This window comes from Danio rerio, chromosome 17, assembly GCF_052040795.2.
Source record: "Danio rerio strain M-AB ecotype USA chromosome 17, GRCz13ab, whole genome shotgun sequence".
Classification (NCBI taxonomy): Eukaryota; Metazoa; Chordata; class Actinopteri; order Cypriniformes; family Danionidae; genus Danio; species Danio rerio.
Genome location: NC_141037.1, coordinates 27,069,125 through 27,086,159, shown reverse-complemented (window position 1 = coordinate 27,086,159; position 17,035 = coordinate 27,069,125). Strand labels below are relative to the sequence as shown.

Below are 17,035 nucleotides of genomic sequence, written 5' to 3'. Positions count from 1 at the left end.
ATGCTTAACTGTATATATATATGCAGCAGATGAATTATGTAAAGGTATTTGCCCCTCCGGCTGCAATATAAGAGTGTTTGCTGAGATAGATAATGGTTATATTTAACTCTCATATGGATAAATATATCTATATGGTGTTCCAATAAAGAAGCAGACTCTGGCTGAACTATTATTAGCCTCCGCCTCAGACCCAGTTCCACTGAGAAACAGGACTCAAGCAGGGCCCAAATCCAACATTTATTAGACACACGGAGGACTGTTTTATCACACTCGCTGCTGTCTTTATTATGAACTCTGAGGGAATTTATGGGTATGATAACTGCTACACTTCCAGATCTGGTTTATGGAGTGTTACATTTATTTTTAATGTGATTTGATGTGATAAAAAGCGATCGTGTTTAATGCTTTTTTTGGCCAAACAGTAAAGAAAAGGTGGATATGTGGCCTGGTTTCTAGATTGCAAGCTTTCAAATTTCCTGAATGTATTGTTTCCTGTCACTATCCGTATATGTTTACAACTAGAATTTAGAAACAGCCTGCACGTCTTTTAATCCCTTGATTTACATTTCACTCAATTGCGGCCAATTAAACATGCCAGGTTAGTCTTGTTTGTGTTTCTCTGTTTTTTCTGCATGGTAAAGCAGCTCTATTGATTTCTTTCTCTCTACCTTAAGTAAGATAAATGGTGCACATTCTTCAGTTCAATTATATTGTATGAATTAACAGCTCTCACAGAGAGATATACATTACCTGACAAAAGTCTTGTCGCCTATCCAACTTTTATGAACAACAAATAATAACTTGGCTTCTAGTTGATCATTTGATATCAGAAGTGGCTTACATGAAAGACAAAGGCCTCTAGATTATTTTACCAAAACAAAATATGCGCTATATAAGCGCTATCCTGAAGAATTTACCCTCTCCTGTGGTTTTTAATGTAATGGGCAGCACAAATGTCTTGATACCTTAGGGTGTTGATGTTGCCACCCACTCTGCAGATCTCTTACATGCCCCCATACTGAATGTGACCCCAAACTATAATTTTTCCTTCACCAAACTTGACTGATTTCTATGAGAATCTTGGGCCCATGCGGGTTCCAATAGGTCTTCTGCAGTATTTGTGATGATTGGGATTCAGTTCAACAGATGATTCATCTGAAGAATCTACCTTCTGCCACTTTTCCAAATGAGCAACTAGAAGTCAAGTTATTATTTGTTGCTCTTACAACTGGGATTGAAGAAAAGACGTTTGTCAGGTAGTCTATTGGTTATCACACTATCTTTGCATTGAAACAATGATTATCACACTATTTTTGCACGTTCTTTGCATGCTCAAGTTCATTATTTCAAATGTTATGTGCAGTAAACACGCATACATCGTGAGTAGCATGGTTGTTTCCTACTTGCTTTTTCCAAGCATGAACATTTGGATTATATGGAATATATTTACTAATAAAGATATACTAATTACTTGGCAGTGGAAACGCAAGGCTGATCAGGTTACCTGTACTGAAATCGCCCAGTGAAAATGAGTCAAGTCAAGTTGAGCTTTATTGTCATCCCACCACATGTGGACATACAGTTGAACGAAATGTTGTGTCTCACCACAGTCCTACATACATAAACAATCATAAACATGAACACAACACTGGATATGGGGTGACACAGTGGCTCAGTGATTAGCACTGTCGCCTCACAACAAAATGTTCGCTGGTTAAAGTCTCGGCTGGGCCAGTTGGCATTTCTGTGTGGAGTTTGCATGTTCTCCCAGTGTTCGTGTGGGTTTCCTCCTGGTGCTCCGGTTTCCCCCACAGTCCAAAAACATGGCCTATAAGTAAATTGAATAAACTAACTTGGCCGTTATGTATGTGTGTCCATGTATGAGTATATGAGTGTTTCCCATTGATGGGTTGCTGCTGAAAGGGCATCTGCTGTGTAAAATATTTGCTGAAAAAGTTGGTGGTTTGTTCGCTGTGGCGACCTCTGATGAATAAAGGGACTAAGCCGAAGGAAAGTGAATGAATGAACACTGTATGTAAGAGCTATTTTAAACCTATATATAATAAACATATCCAGGCATTAATCTTACCATACTAACTACTGTCTCTACATATATTATGAATTAGATCTGCCTCTCCATATAGACCAGAGGTGTCAAAACTCAGTCCTGGAGGGCCGGTGTTCTGCATATTCTAGTTCTAACCCCAGTTAAACACACCTGAACCAGCTAATCAAGCTCTCTCTAGGTATACTAGAAACTTCCAGGGAGGTGTGTTGAAGGAAGTTGGAGCTAAACTATGCAGGACACTGGCCCTTCAGAACTGAGTTTGGACACCCCTGATATAGACCATCGATGCCAGATCAACTAAACCCTAAAGTATAATGTAAGATTTCTGTAACCGTGCACAAAATATATTCTCAGTTCACAACTTATCTGTCCATAGTCCAGTTGTAACCTATATTACTTTCCTCCTTTGGTGGAACATTAATGATGATATTTTGTAAGATTTTTAGAATGAAACTATTCCTCTGTGAATCAGTTGCCATTGATTTCCACTGGATGATCAGAAAATTCAATATCAGTGAGAACCAAAACAATATTCGAGAATTTCTTCTTTTGTGTCTCCTTAGAAAATAATGCCAATCAAGTAATGCCATCTTCTCCTATGTCCGAGGGTCAAGCAGCTAATCACTCACATTCTGTAGTACAGTAGTACTCATTTGGAATTGTTAATTAAAGTAATGAAATAACAATGATTAAAAAAAGAAATACTGATATGCTCCGATATAAAAACAGAAAGGGTTTGTCACTATATGTAGTTTGTGAGTGTATTTATAACCTGCTTTAGAGATCTGTATTCATATTATCCCATGAGTTTAATCTTCTTCCAGCTGTGCTCATACTGTGTGGAGCAGGTTTGAATGCTGTAACCTATTCATGTGGGGCCTGAACAGTTCTGCTTACACATGCGGTCTGAGGCAAATCAGCAGAAAGTGAATGAGAATAGTAGACAGCTTTTCACTCACCCGTTTGCGCAGGTTGTACGTAAGCAGGAGGTTTCTGGAGAAGTGGTTGGAGAAGGCCGTGTAGAACTCCAGGACTTTCTGAAGCGCGTCCCGCTTGATGACGTGCAGGTCACAGTATGTTAGCGCTCTCACGTTAGCACACGCCTGAGCTAGTGTTACTTCTTTCCAGAACACATCGCCAAACACATCACCTTTACCTGTGGAGATACACAGAAGCATGATTACACACACTGACAGGCATGATAGGTACATTAATTAAGGATCTTGACAGGCAAAAAAAACATTTAAACAAACAATCTGCCCAAAGATAAAGATTTAGTCTCCTCCTTTCAGCCTCTTTTCTTTCTCTTTTTCTTTACTCCTTTACTTTTGTAAATAAGCTATGAAGTTATATCCAAACACACGTCCTATTCTTATGCCCCATATAGTGACGCATACATCTCCAAAACCTGACAGGTGGACAAACCTAAACTTGTTTTTATTAAAACAAATATAAATATGCATATAATAAATGTATACTGCTAAAAATAACATTATACAAATGCAAATTGTCATGAATGATCTGAAAAAAAAAGGCATGGAGGTAGTGGTTTTAATATTGATGTAGAAAATAATAATTTTAATCATTTAATTGTTTTCATATCTAAAGAGATTTGTGTATTGCTGTACATTCTGTGTGTATTAAGCAATGTGTGAGCGTTTAAACTCACATAGCCACATAACTAACGTACTATGCGCTTGACTTTAGACCTGTTTTTAGATAGTCAATGGCGCAGTCTATTTCAGTTCTTCAAAATAGCAACGACCCAACAATGCGTCTTAACACACCTCCTTTTTAGACCAGCACACCCATGAGTCCACAAAGTGCTGCAAATGGATTTGCTACTTGAACAGTGTGGTGCAAAAAGTGATAATTAGTGTTGTGCTGGTCTGAAAATAGCAACAAATCACGCCAAACACATCCTGCGCCTTATTGCGCCGGGTGTATGATAGTGCCCTTAGAGTTAAACAGTTTATTTAAGCAATTTTGAACCCTTCAGCCGATTTCTTGTTCTGACAGGATTACTTTTAGCTTAGCTTAGCATAATGAATTGAATCGGGTTGCTATTTAAAGCTATAGAGTATTCTGTATCTTGTAATAGAATTTTCCTAATATAAAAAAAAGACAAACTAAAAATTTTCTAGGCCAATGTTGCTTGGACCTATACTCTCATTCTGGCGTAATAGTCAAGAGACTTTACTCTTGTTCAGTACTCTGCTTGGACCAGTTGGAGTGATATTACACAGTGCATGAGAATGGGCTGTATTCAAAGGCTTTTCAAAAGAAAATAAAAAAATGCAGAGCATTTCTTTAGTAATCTAAAAACTTTTTCAAATAGACACTGTCTTTAAAAATAAAACACATATTTGAAATCTAGACAACTATGATGATGTCTAGAAAAAATGATTATGTAGTCCAGGCGTAATGCTGTGGATAATCTGAATCAATGGTAACTGAAAAATTCAATATTGCTATTCCTTATGTTATACAGCGCTTCACTTTTTCCACATTTTTTTATGTTATGGTATTAGCCTGGTGTTGAGTGGTGCCTGGTATTCTCCAAACATAACGCCTGGCATTCACTTCATAGAGTTAAATTTTAGTTTCATCAGACCAGAGCATTTTGTTTCTAATGGTTTGAGATTCCTACAGATGCCTTTTGGCAAATTCCAGGTGGAGAGTGGCTTCCGTCTGGCCACTCTACCATACAGGCCTGATTGGTGGATTGCTGCACAGATTGTTGTCCTTCTGTAAGGTTCTCCTCTCTCCACAGAAGAACACTGGAGCTCAGACAGAGTGATTATCGGGTTATTGATCACCTCCCTAACTAAGGCCCTATTCCCCTGATCACTCAGCTTAGATGGCCGGCCAGCTCTAGGAAGAGTTGTTGGTGGTTGAAAACATCTTCCACTTACGGTTGATAGAGGTCACTGCTCATGGGAACTTTCAGTGCAGCAGAAATTTTTCTGTAACGTTCCCCAACCCTGTGCCTTGAGACAATCCTGTCTCAGAGGTCTACAGACAATTCCTTTGCCTTTAGGCTTGGTTTGTGCTTTGACATGCACTGTCAACCCTGGAACCCTATTTAGACAGGTGTATGCCTTTTCAAATCATGTCCAATTAACTGAATTTACCACAGGTGAACTCTAATTAAGCTGCTGAAACATCTGAAGAATGATCAGTAGAAACAGAATGTACCTGAGATCAATTGAAAGCTTCATGGCAAAGGCTGTGAATACTTATGTACATGTGACTTTTTAGTTTTTTTAGTTTTTTTAAAAACAATTTTGCAACAATTTTAATTTTAAGTTATAAATTTATTGTATTGTGTGTATGTATTTTGAGTAATTTAATCGATTTTGGAATAAGGCTGTAACATAAAAAAGTGGAAAAAGTGAAGTGCAATGAATACTTTCCAGATGCACTGTATTATTTAACAATTATAACATGTCTTTTTAAAACGATGACAAGGGAGTGTTAGGGAACACTAGACATTTTCTAAAACTAAAATTAGAAAAGTATATCATTACTCCCAATTTCAAAGTTTTAAGTTATTTATAGAATAATCTGCTAAGTAATTGTTAATTTAAGTAATTAATTTCTTTCTAACTTACTTAAAATAAACTGTAAATGATGTTTTGTCTGTCCTCCTCCTATCTTATCTCAGATTACAGTAGACGTATCATGTGCACTGATTTCTTCAGTGTGAAATGTTACTAGTGTAAAACTCCACCAGTAACACGTCAGATCAGAAACAATTGAAAGCATTGGTAAACTCTTATTCACAAACATATTGTAGCAAGACCGCATTCTTCTACACAAATGTGGGATTTTATAATTGGTCAATAGTAATACACTTAGGATATAGCACTGCCCATCATGAGGAGAAATGATGATGAAACATTTTCTCAATCCTTCACTGAACTGAACAAATGCTCAAAAGTCTTGTCTATCCATCTCTTAATGCTCATTTCTAAGATAAGCTGGGGTTACAGAGCCAAAATGTCCACTCAGATAAATTATTTACGCTTCTGTGTCTTAGTAAATGTTCTAGAATACAGATTCCTTCCTACAGGCAGAGAGGAGGAGAGATTTATCTCTCTAGAGATCTAGTGTCACGTTTGGCTATAAGACATGAACAATCAGTTGTGGTTGCCAATTTTGATGCATTTTAATAAAAGTTTTAACAACTAATATTAAAAAGAAATGTTTCTTTAGCAGAAAATAAGCATACTAGAATGATTTTTGACAGATCATAAGACAATGAAAATTCAGCTGTGCCATCACAGGAAAAGTTACGTTTAAAAAATACATAAATAAATGCAATGATTTTAATTTTTGCTTCATAATATTCATTTTTCATATTTTTCATTTTTTATTTACCAGGAGTCGCCACAGAGGAATGAACCACCAATTACTCTGGCATATGTTTTATGCAGTGGATGCTCTTCCAGCCGCAAACCAGCACTGAGAATCACCCATACACTCTCTCATTTACAAACACACACTCCTACACTATGGCCAGTTTTGTTTTAATTCACCTATACCGCATGTCTTTGGACAGTTGGGACAACTGGAGCACCCGCAGAACTCCACACATGTTTAATGATAAATAAATGGCAGCAATAAGGGTGATGTTACCGCGCTCTTGACTGTGCTTTTAAGTGAAAGTGAAGAAAGAATCAGTAATGTGTGCAGTGGTGTCATTACAGATCTGCAGGTTACAGCAACCTATTGAGTATTCAGAGACTCGCACATTGACCTCTGACACAAAAGTGGTCGAATCAATAAACCTTTTTTCTGGCTTCATGGTGTGTGTGTGTGTGTGCGTGCGTGCGTGTGTGTGCATTTAAGAAGCAAAAGAGAAAATTTTGGCCTTCCAGGCTGATCCTAAATCAGTTTAACAGCTGTGGCAGAGAGCCAAATTTAGCAAAGCATCGTTAGTTTGTCAACAGAGAAAAATATAGCAATTAGATGCTCAGCTCTATGGCTTCATGAGGCGAAATAGCCTAATTCCATGCTGTGGGACTAACAGACAGATGTTGGAAATGACAGATGCTGCATCTACAAGTCACTTGTCTCACCTCAGATCAATGTTTGCCTTTTTATTCTTTTATTCCACTCTAAACTATGAAAATTATGAAGTGATAGCAACTTTTTGCAGTTTTGTTCAGCATGACCAAAACATACTCTTAAAGACCACATACACTGTTGAAAATTAAGCTTCCAAAGATGATTAAACATTCTTTTAAGAACCATGTTTTGTCGGTTAAGTGTTACAATAAGGTTCCATTAGTTAATAGCCCTTTTCACACATACAGACCTTCCCGAAAAATTACTGGCAATTTTCCGGAAATGGATCATGTGTGAACATGCCCTTTTTGAAAATACCGGCAATTTTCCGGAAAGAAAAGTTGTAACACCAGTAATTTGCCGGAATGCTGCTCTGTCTGAAAACAGAAGGAAAATTGCTGAAATGAGTGCGTTCACGTTTAGAACTCGCTGACGTGAGATGTCTATTCCAGCCAATCACAACATTCAGACACATTCACATCCACGCTATTTATGAAAATAAAAGCCTTTGAATACTTTTCCAGACACATTTAGCTGCTAGATGTTAATAAGATAATGTTTCTACAGTATATCCCTTCTTAATGTCAATTGTGGAAAAAAACTATTGACAAAATGCTTATGATTATCCGCTGTTTGTTTACCTTCAGGCTCTACTTCAGTTGCTTGACGCATATGCACGTGAAGCAGCCGGTGAGTGCCAGCACACACACATATTATGTAACATTACCATCAACAAAAGCCCAACCCCTTTTATATTTACAAATACAAGTGCAGTGGTTTTGAGCTCATTTCTGGTTAATGATGTCAGAATTTACCGATATTTTAGAATGGATGTGTGAATGGTCTTTCCAAAAAAGTTCAGAAACATTCTTGCCTGTGTGAACAGCACCTTTTTTAATTTACCGGTGAAGTTGGTTCGGTAATTTTCCAGATATTTACCTATATCGCTGTGTGAAAAGGGCTAAAGTTAGTTAATAAATTCACTAACATGAACAATCAGTGAACAGTTAATTTATTACAGTGTTTATTCATCTTTGTTAAAATTAGTTAATAAACAAAGACAGTCATTCTGTCATACAGTTACATTCTGACATCATTACCAGAAATGACCTCTAAACAGCTGCGCTTGTGTTTGTACACATAGAAGGATCGTGCTTTTGTTAATGGTTTCACTTTTATTTAAAGCTTTAAAATTCATGCAGATGTTTTGTGCCAGAGACATCCAACAGCAGAAGCATTAACCACAGCTAAATGTTTACATTTACAAATGTAACCCATTCTGTAGATGGATAAGTAGTGTGAACATCTTCGATGTAAACATGGAGGAACACTTTCGCATGTCGAGAAGATGTACATAATATTTCTATGTGCCGTGTGCCTTTTTTTTTATATTTGTCATTAATATTTATTCTGCCACGCAAATATTGAAATCACCAATGTTTAGAATTGACAATTGACAAACACTGACAAACACTGAATTGACAAACACTGACAATAAGAACATTTATTTGGTATGGACATGTTTTGTAGCAGTGAAAAAGTGACAAAACAGAGGCTGCCAATCTGCAAACGTGAATAGTTTAAAGGGTCACCAGTTAAACCGTAACACCGGAGAACTCCTTCATGTGCAAGTGTGTCATGCAGCTGAAGCAGAGCTTGAGAGTAAATTAACAGCGGTTTATCATAAGCATTATATCAATATTTTTGAAACAGTTGGCATTAAGAAGGAACACAGAAACGTTATCTGACTAACATGTAGCCTCTAACTGTGTCTGGAAGAATAATTGAAGACTTATATTTTCATAAACAGCACAGATGTGAATGTGTCTAAACGTTCTGATTGGAGTAGACATCTCATGTCAGCGCGTTCTAAACTTAAACACGCTTTTTCTGGCAATTTTCCTTTTGCGTTCAGACAGAGCACATTGCCAGTAATTTTACAACTTCTCTTTCCAGAACAGATTTACTATTATTTTTATAAAGGGCCTGTTCACACATGCAGACCTTTACAGACAATTGCCCATAATTTTCCAGAAAGGTCTGTATGTGTAAAAGGGGCTATTGATAATTTATTAACTCACAGAGCAAACTCTAAACCAATTTTAACAAGCACAACATTGGATTTTAATAAATTATGATTAATAAATGCTGTAAAAGTAGTGTTCATTGTTATCATAGAAGCTTTTTGTAAAGTGTGACCATTTTTTTCTTAGAATTACTAAGTATGAATTGCATTTTGTTAATCTAAATATCTTTTAGTATAAAGTGCAATTCAAAGATTCCGTGAGTAAGTGGAGCCACTATGAAGAACAATTACTTTTAAAGAACCTTCAAAATTATGAATTACTGTAGAAATTACACTATACAAAATTAATTAACTTGTTTTTTATTACTTTTTAGTGGAATAGACTTTCACGGTTCATTCATTGTGTGAAAAGAAGAAGTGTTTTTGAACTGAAGTCTACAGTAAGCAATCTGGAATGCTTCCAAGTGAATTATTGGCAGAAAAGTATGAACTGATACTTAGAGAGAATCCTTAAACACGCTTTAGTTAAATAACCTTTCAGATATCTCTTTATTGTTACTTTTTATCATCAGCTTAGGCCATATTTTGCATTTTAAAACATGCATTATGCTCACAGTCTTCCTTTTATTTTATTAATGTTCTCTGAATGTCTTGCGCACAGAGAAAGGGAAAGACTTAGACATCTTGATCAAAGAGGGTTCAGAATATTAGAAGAAACAAAAGAGATGTACAGGACACTATAGAGGAGTGGGTTTGACACTCAGGATATATGATCACATAGAAGCTCTGTGGAGGGAAATAATCCTCCCGTAGGGGACTAAACCCAAGACAGAGGGATGTCGGTGTCATTAAGTAGAGGAGAAGATCAAGCAGGCTTATGGCGTTAAAAAAATAGAAATGATCAAAACGGAGTAGTCAAAGGTCATGATGCGTAAACTAAGACTTAAATCTTGAAAATACAGAGAAGAAAACTGTGGCCTTGCTAATCTAGTCTGATTTGCTCTTACCCAGAATGGCGACCACCTCGTCATCTTGAATGACCTCTAGTGACCCTGACACAACAAAACAGAGGCTGTCCACACTTTCACCCGCATGGTAGATAAGATCCCCCGGTGCGCAGTGGATGGTCTGAAACTCCATGGCCAGAGCCCGCAAACACCCGTCACTGGCCAATCGAAAAGCAGGATGTTCCTTGAAGACCTTCCTGTTCAGGTGCACACAGATATCAGCTCGCATGTCTTTAGGACAGATCTGCAGAACCTGTAAAAAGAGAGATGTTACAGATTTGTGGTTATCCTGATACACCCTTTCTATATAAAACACCTAGGCTCATTTTGAAGACGTACCACCATATAAATTGCTGGATAGAGCAAAATACATCCCAGGAGCTACGTTTTTTTTGCAGTTTTTGTTTTCTCTAATCTGCCAGAGGCTGCTACGTATACATTTTCGGATCTCTAATTTCTCTCGTGAGTGCCATTCGCACCTGCTGTTCTCACGTAAATCCACCATAGGCCACTGTTGACTAACTGACTGACCAACCGACCAATCCCCCCACACTCCCCCTTCCATAAACCCAACCAATAGTATTTTAAAAAGCACCATTTGATCTGCCCACCCCCTTCTCTAAACCCAACCGCAGTGTTTTGAAAAGCAATTCATATGGAGGTAAGCGGTCAGTTGGTAAGCTAGAAAAGGAACAGCATCATACCGCCCTGTAGCGTTCATTTTAAAGACAAAATGCAGCCATACGTTGCTCTGGCAATGTTCAAATCCAGAAAAAATTGTCATTTTAAATAGTGACACAGACCATATCATGTGTTGCCATGCAAATGAAGTCTTAAATCTTGGATTTCCAGTTTTGGTTTTATAGAAAACAGGGGAAAAAAAACAAAGATGCACGTCTAGAAGAACTGGACTAATAAAAGCTCCACTGCTTTTGGCCCGCATAGCATCTAGTATAGTATATACTTTTTATGTCTAGTATAGTGTCATAGTTTCATTTCACTTTAACATCTTTCAGCCTTTGTTTCATACCACCATGATAATACGTTTTAAATACTTCAGCTTATCTGTGAACATGATTTCTGCAGGTGAACTGTAGGATGTAATGAAAACGGCAACTCCCGTGATTCTACACTGAGGTACTGTGTCATCAAACTATGACTTTGATGTGAGTGTATGCCCTATAATGGCAAAAATTACATACTGTGTCTGTAATCCTTTATCTGCTGAGGAACCATATATGGTAACTATGTTTACTTTGTTAACAAAATAATTCATATAGTTATAATTACAAAATTTGAGTGTCCTATAGAGGGTTAAAGGTCGTCTCTTTATTAAGTTGTTCTAGAATATTCAAAATAAAATGAATGAAAATACAAGACTGCACAAAAGTCTTAGGCCACCACAAGCAAACTTTTAATGACCGTCCATTTTTCTGTTCTGGTCCCTTCATTAAAAGAAAGTAGGAAAAATATGTAAACAACGTTTTAAAAACAGAACTGTCAGAACCAAATGGCTTATTCTAGCAAAAGTCAGTATTTAGAGTAAATACCTTTGGCACCAAGATCATCTGAGATATGAGACTGTCCTAAAGATTACCCGGCTTCTTTCAGCACTTCCCCAAGTTTGTCTTTTAATTTAGATATCTTTAAAACACGTCTAATATTTGCTAATACTCATTCATTCATGTGTATTTGATAACTACTAGAGTCTAGTTTTGGGCTATTCTTACAGAAGACATCTATTTGATTTTTCATTGACAGTCCAAACTTTTGCTTATTTTAACCAAGCTGTCTATTTTTAGACGTCTATTAGAAGTCTGTAGGGTATATGCAGAACCTTGCAGAAGATTTTTTGATTTCAGTAACCTGGGTCAAGTGCTTCCAGTGAACTGTATGCAGTTACTAAATCGGCACGTTTAAGGTCTGTTTTCTTAAAAAAATCAACAATCTCCACTGTTTGATAGACATCCAATATAAAGTGGGTCTCAGAATGTGCATGAAACACTGCATCAAACTACGTTTTTCAGCACCATGTCTTTAAAATATGACAATTTCTTTTACCCCAGTGTTTTCAATAGAGTTTCAGCGCTCACCTGCTGATCCTGACAGTGTGTGTGTGTGTGTGTGTGTGTGTGTGTGTGTGTGTGTGTGTGTGTGTGTGTGTGTAAACGACTTTATATATTGTTTTATGCTTGAAAACTAAATGAATGCAAACGTCTATTCAAGTTGTTGTATTTTAATTACATTACAACATCAGTGATGTAAAAGGAACCGGATAAAATTTTAAATAGTCACATTAACCGTTCACCGGAAGTTTGTCTGTATGGGAAGAAACAGTAGCTGTGCAGATACCCTATTAGACTTCTTTTAAATACAAAAAAAATGTTTGCTGGGGTAACCCCATAACACCTGCCTTTGCAATATTAACTTTTGGACTCAAAACAATGAAAAACATCAAATCTAATGGTGCTCTAAGACGTTTACACGGTACTTAATTTAGTCTAGACCTGCTGCAGGATTTATGTATTCATGCAATTGCAGCACATCCTATGTGGTTACAATCTATGTCTATTGGCTGCATTGCTATTTTTCCTCTCAAACCTTCATCTTCCTCATATCAAAATCTGGGTATCTGTTGGCAAATATCAAGTTGTACTTGTTTCTCCAAAACTCTTCAACAGCTTCACCTACAGTATCTAGACCTGCTATAAAATGTGTGCATGTCTGTTCATAGCAGATCTACACCTTAAGTTTTTGTTGTGAGGACAAATTGTCATTCACATGAGATCACAGCAATAGCAAAATAACAATGATCCGATCAATTCCCTATGGACAAAAATCAAGGCCCAATCCCAATTCTACCCCTTAGCCCTTCCCTACCCCTTATTTTGCACGTTTACGTGAAGGGGTAGGGGTGTTCTAATTCTCTTTAGCTTGAAGGTGTAGAGCTAAGGGGATAAGCTAGTTAGCCCTTGAAACAGAGATTTTTAGTTTTTATTTTTAAAGTCTAGTGGCTGAGAATGAGCTTTTTACAGTGTCTGCTCTAATGTAAATATTGTTTTTGCGTGTTTACATAGATGAATATGGCCCCTGTGTAAATACACAGTACAGCTGCAATCTTATTGCCAAATTACATCGTTATGTTAACGTTATATATGCCTCAGTGATTTCCTGAGGATAAATACCCCAAAAATATTGCAACTGGAATAACTACATCAGTTACTGTCATCGATTTCATATAAAGTAAGAGATCGCAAGGACATATCCAATAATATATGATGATACAATACATACAATAATATATACAGTGGCACGCTCAAATGGTACAATAATATATACAGTGGCATACTAATTAAATCAAGCTGTACAGTATTTACAGAACACTTTTCAAGTATCACAGTGTACATTGCAGGATTTAAAATTGGGTTTAAATTCAAGACTTAATAAATGATTTTTAGCAGTGGACGCACTACGGTAACAGACCAGACAATTACATGTTTGAATGGTGTACTAACAGAAAAAGTTAGCTCCTACAAATACCTAGCATTTGGATTGACGAGAGATTCACCTTTGAAATAAACATTGACAAGTTATTGAAAAAGCTTAGGCCAAAATTAGGTTTCTTAGACAGCCGAAAAAAGTTCTCACAAGGCCCGTAAGAAATTAGTAGAGAGTACATTTTTGTCTATAACTTATTATGGTGATCATCTTTATATGCATGCAGCCACTACTCTACTCTGAAAACTAGATATTGTTTATCATGCAGTAATACGCTTTGTCACAGGTGCAGACTCTCGGATGCATCACTGTATTTTGTATGATTCCTTAGACTGGTTATCTTTATATCAAGGGAGAAAATTATATTTGTACTTATTTACTTTAAAGGCTCTCTTAGATAAACTACCATCCTATTTATTTTAATTTGCTAACATTTCTCATAAATAACCAACACACTAGATTTAATTCCTGTATAGTTTAACAGCCCCAAGGGTATTGTCAGAACTTGGCAAACGTGCTTTTTCCTTTTATGCTCCTAGGGCTTGGAATGACCTGCAAAATCAGCTTAATCTAGACACACTTCCGACTCTTAGCACTTTTAAACATCTTCTGTACAACCAGGTCTCACTGGAAGCAGTCACATCACTGTCTCAATGTAATCTCCTGGCTAAATAAAGGAAATAATAATAAATAATCTGATGATGTGCAGGTGTTGTAGTGATGTGCCCATTTCTTAGGTGTAAATTTTGAAGCCCTTCCCCTTCACACTCTGTTTCAAGGGCCAAGAGGAAGGGGTACAACAGTTGAAGAGGAAGGGGTTGAACAGTTCATTGTAGTGAATCTGTTGCTTGATTACCAAAAAGTGCTCAAGCCAGGGGGCATCATTAAATACATTTTTAAGAGCTTATCAAGAAAAAAGAATGAATTAATTGTAATAAGTCAGCTCATGAAACTGACAGCGCTAATCATATTTCTTTCCCTCTATTAAAAAAATAAATGCTTGTTTACTGTTATGCCAATGAAGCATGCTAGAAGGCTGACACAGACAGACAGAGGTAAAAGACAAACATGCCGGTATATATGTGTGCATCTGAGCGTGTTAGCGTGTGACATATCCCCGAGCTGCCATTCCCAGCAGCCCCTCACTTTTCCAGAGCATCTCCCTTTCTGCATGTGGTTGTCACCGAGACATGGAGACATGGCTCTGGGGAGAACAGTGTGAGTCTGTGTGTGATGAGACGGCTAAATCACCAAACAGAGGAGACAGCTGGAGCATTCTGACAATGTCCGCCCAACGGGGACTTCAAATCCAGAGAGTCATGCTGTTCCCCCCCTGTGGTTAGAGTCTAAACGACAGGACGAGTCTAAACACACTGCGTGAGGATGCTTCTCGCTAAAGAATCACACCAATGTTTAAAAATACTTAGCCAGAAACACTCACACACACACACACACATAAAAACATAGGACAGCTGCATGTTGGGTAATTGGAGTTGGGCTTCACCTTTTCCGTATCGATGCCATGGGACATTGACCAGGTGGAGGCAATGTAATCCATAACCCTCTCGCTCAAGCCTTTGGGCACCTGGTAGAGTTTGAGGAAATCCCGCACGCTGTTCAGCATCTCATGATAGCGGTTGGTGTTGGCGTACATTTGCTGGAAGATTGTCGTCACGTTACCAAAGATGGTGGCATATAGGAGAGCTGTAGGAGAAAGTAACAGGAGTTCACTTTTTGGGACTAAGTGATAATACAAGCATGTAATTGAAAAAGAACTGATAAACAGATGTCCCTCGTTATTCGCAAGTTTTACGTTCTAAAAACAACCCGCAATAGGCGAAATCCACGAAGAATTCTGCTTTATTTCTTACTACTATTATAGATGTTTTAAGAACACTCCTCACTACACACTTTATACACTTTTCTCAGACAGACGTTAACATTTTTAATGTTAATCTCAAAGTTCAAAATTATTTGATCCTACAATCCTACAGCCATGCAATTTCTACCTTTCTTAAGCATGTCCAAAAGTTCAACTTTTTGTGCTATGGTTATTATCCTCTGCTTTTTGGGTGCTACCGCAGGTGCCTTTGACGGTGCAGAGCGTTTTATCGACATTGTGGGGAACGATCACACAGCTAGGAATTGAAGATTTATGTAAATTTGGCAAGCTGAATGCATTCTGTACTGTACAGTAGACACAACATGGAGGAGATTGATTGACAATGGTCTACAGCCAGTCAGGACACAGAACACAATGCGCTGTAGGAAAAAGCATGTCAAACTGAATGAAAAAAGTCAGCGAAACTGTAAGACCATGAAAAGTGAACTGCATTACAGCGAGGAACCACTGTAATGTTAATGGAAATAGAAAGTTCTAAGTAGAAAGTAAATAGAAAGTCACCTTTTTTTCAATCAAATAGATAAAAATATTCTCATTATTGTAAATGATATGGACAATGAATAGCATTCCTGAAAGAAATTTAATGTTACATAGCATTCATTTAAAAAATTTCCTTCTGCTTAGTCCCTTTATTCATCAGGGGTCGCCACAGTGGAATAAACCGCCAACTTGTCCAGCAAATGTTTTACACAGTAAATGCCCTTCCAGCTGCAATCCGGTACTGCGAAACACTCATATACTCTCGCATTCTCACACATACAATATGGCCATTTAAGTTTATTCACCTATAGCTCATGTCTTTAGACTGTGGAGGCAACCGGAGCACCCGGAGGAAACTTACACAAACACAAGGAGAACATGAAACTCCACAAAGAAATGCCAACTGACTAAGCCGGAATTCAAACCAGTGATCTTAGTGCTGCGAGATGTTTCGTGTTGTGTTACATGGCATATAATTTACAATTAAACAATTTTTGTCATTTTAAATGTAGTTTTTAAAAATATATCTCTGTTTTTATGTTTTCATCAACCATAAGACCTACAGATTTTTGTTTTCTTAGTAGGGCACACATTGTTCATACATTAAGCTATTGACTTCCTCCCACATTTAAAATGCTGATACAGCAATATCTAAAAACATCATCTATTCTTTGAAATCTGCTTTAAAAGCAACAAAAAACAAACAGTTTTCTAAATGTCTTCATTCCATATTAAACATAACAAAGCATGCAAAGCTTATCGTGATTACTGGATGGCAGTAAATTTTGTTTATGCATCAACACAGCAAAGATTACGATTGTGCGACAAGTGTTCATATCAGTATTGATTAAAATCTTGAAATCAGTTTTGTCAACTCAGCTCAATAGACCAAACAGCTGAAACTTCAAACTGCTGGTGGTACTCTTTATTGTCTATGCAAAATGCTGTAGAATCTGAACAGTCAAAATGTGTCATTAGAG

At 37.2% G+C, this 17,035-nt stretch overlaps 3 protein-coding genes across 21 annotated transcripts in view; 2 read left to right on the top strand and 1 right to left on the bottom strand.

The window, feature by feature from the left end:
• The window catches only part of kcnh1a (potassium voltage-gated channel, subfamily H (eag-related), member 1a), a 93,493-nt gene that overhangs the window by 20,968 nt on the left and 55,490 nt on the right, over positions 1–17,035 (bottom strand). For 8 of the 11 annotated variants that reach the window (XR_015512670.1, XR_015512669.1, XR_015512671.1 and 5 more), the window contains 3 exon segments: positions 15,177–15,376; positions 10,175–10,427; positions 3,028–3,224 (listed from right to left, as the gene is read on the bottom strand). Coding sequence is in view for 5 of the 11 variants with exons in the window: in XM_087289232.1 (XP_087145358.1) it covers positions 3,028–3,224; positions 10,175–10,427; positions 15,177–15,376 (650 nt within the window). In the remaining 6 variants the exon portion in view is untranslated. 11 annotated transcript variants of the gene reach the window in all.
• hhat (hedgehog acyltransferase) overlaps positions 1–17,035 on the top strand; it is a 153,029-nt gene that overhangs the window by 85,612 nt on the left and 50,382 nt on the right. For 2 of the 8 annotated variants that reach the window (XR_015512668.1, XR_015512666.1), the window contains 3 exons: positions 7,789–7,831; positions 10,179–10,536; positions 11,048–11,369. The exons of 1 other annotated variant lie outside the window; for it this stretch is intronic. The gene's annotated coding sequence lies outside the window, so the exon portion shown is untranslated. Of the gene's footprint in view, positions 1–6,454; positions 6,874–7,788; positions 7,832–10,178; positions 10,537–11,047; positions 11,370–17,035 lie in introns of those variants that run through there. 5 more of the 8 variants (XR_015512663.1, XR_015512667.1, XR_015512664.1 and 2 more) reach the window with 5 other exon arrangements.
• Positions 10,179–17,035, top strand: part of plb1 (phospholipase B1) — a 90,674-nt gene continuing 83,817 nt past the window's right edge. For both annotated transcript variants that reach the window (XM_087290548.1, XM_087290547.1), the window contains exons 1-2: positions 10,179–10,379; positions 11,261–11,340. The gene's annotated coding sequence lies outside the window, so the exon portion shown is untranslated. The remainder of the gene's footprint in view (positions 10,380–11,260; positions 11,341–17,035) is intronic.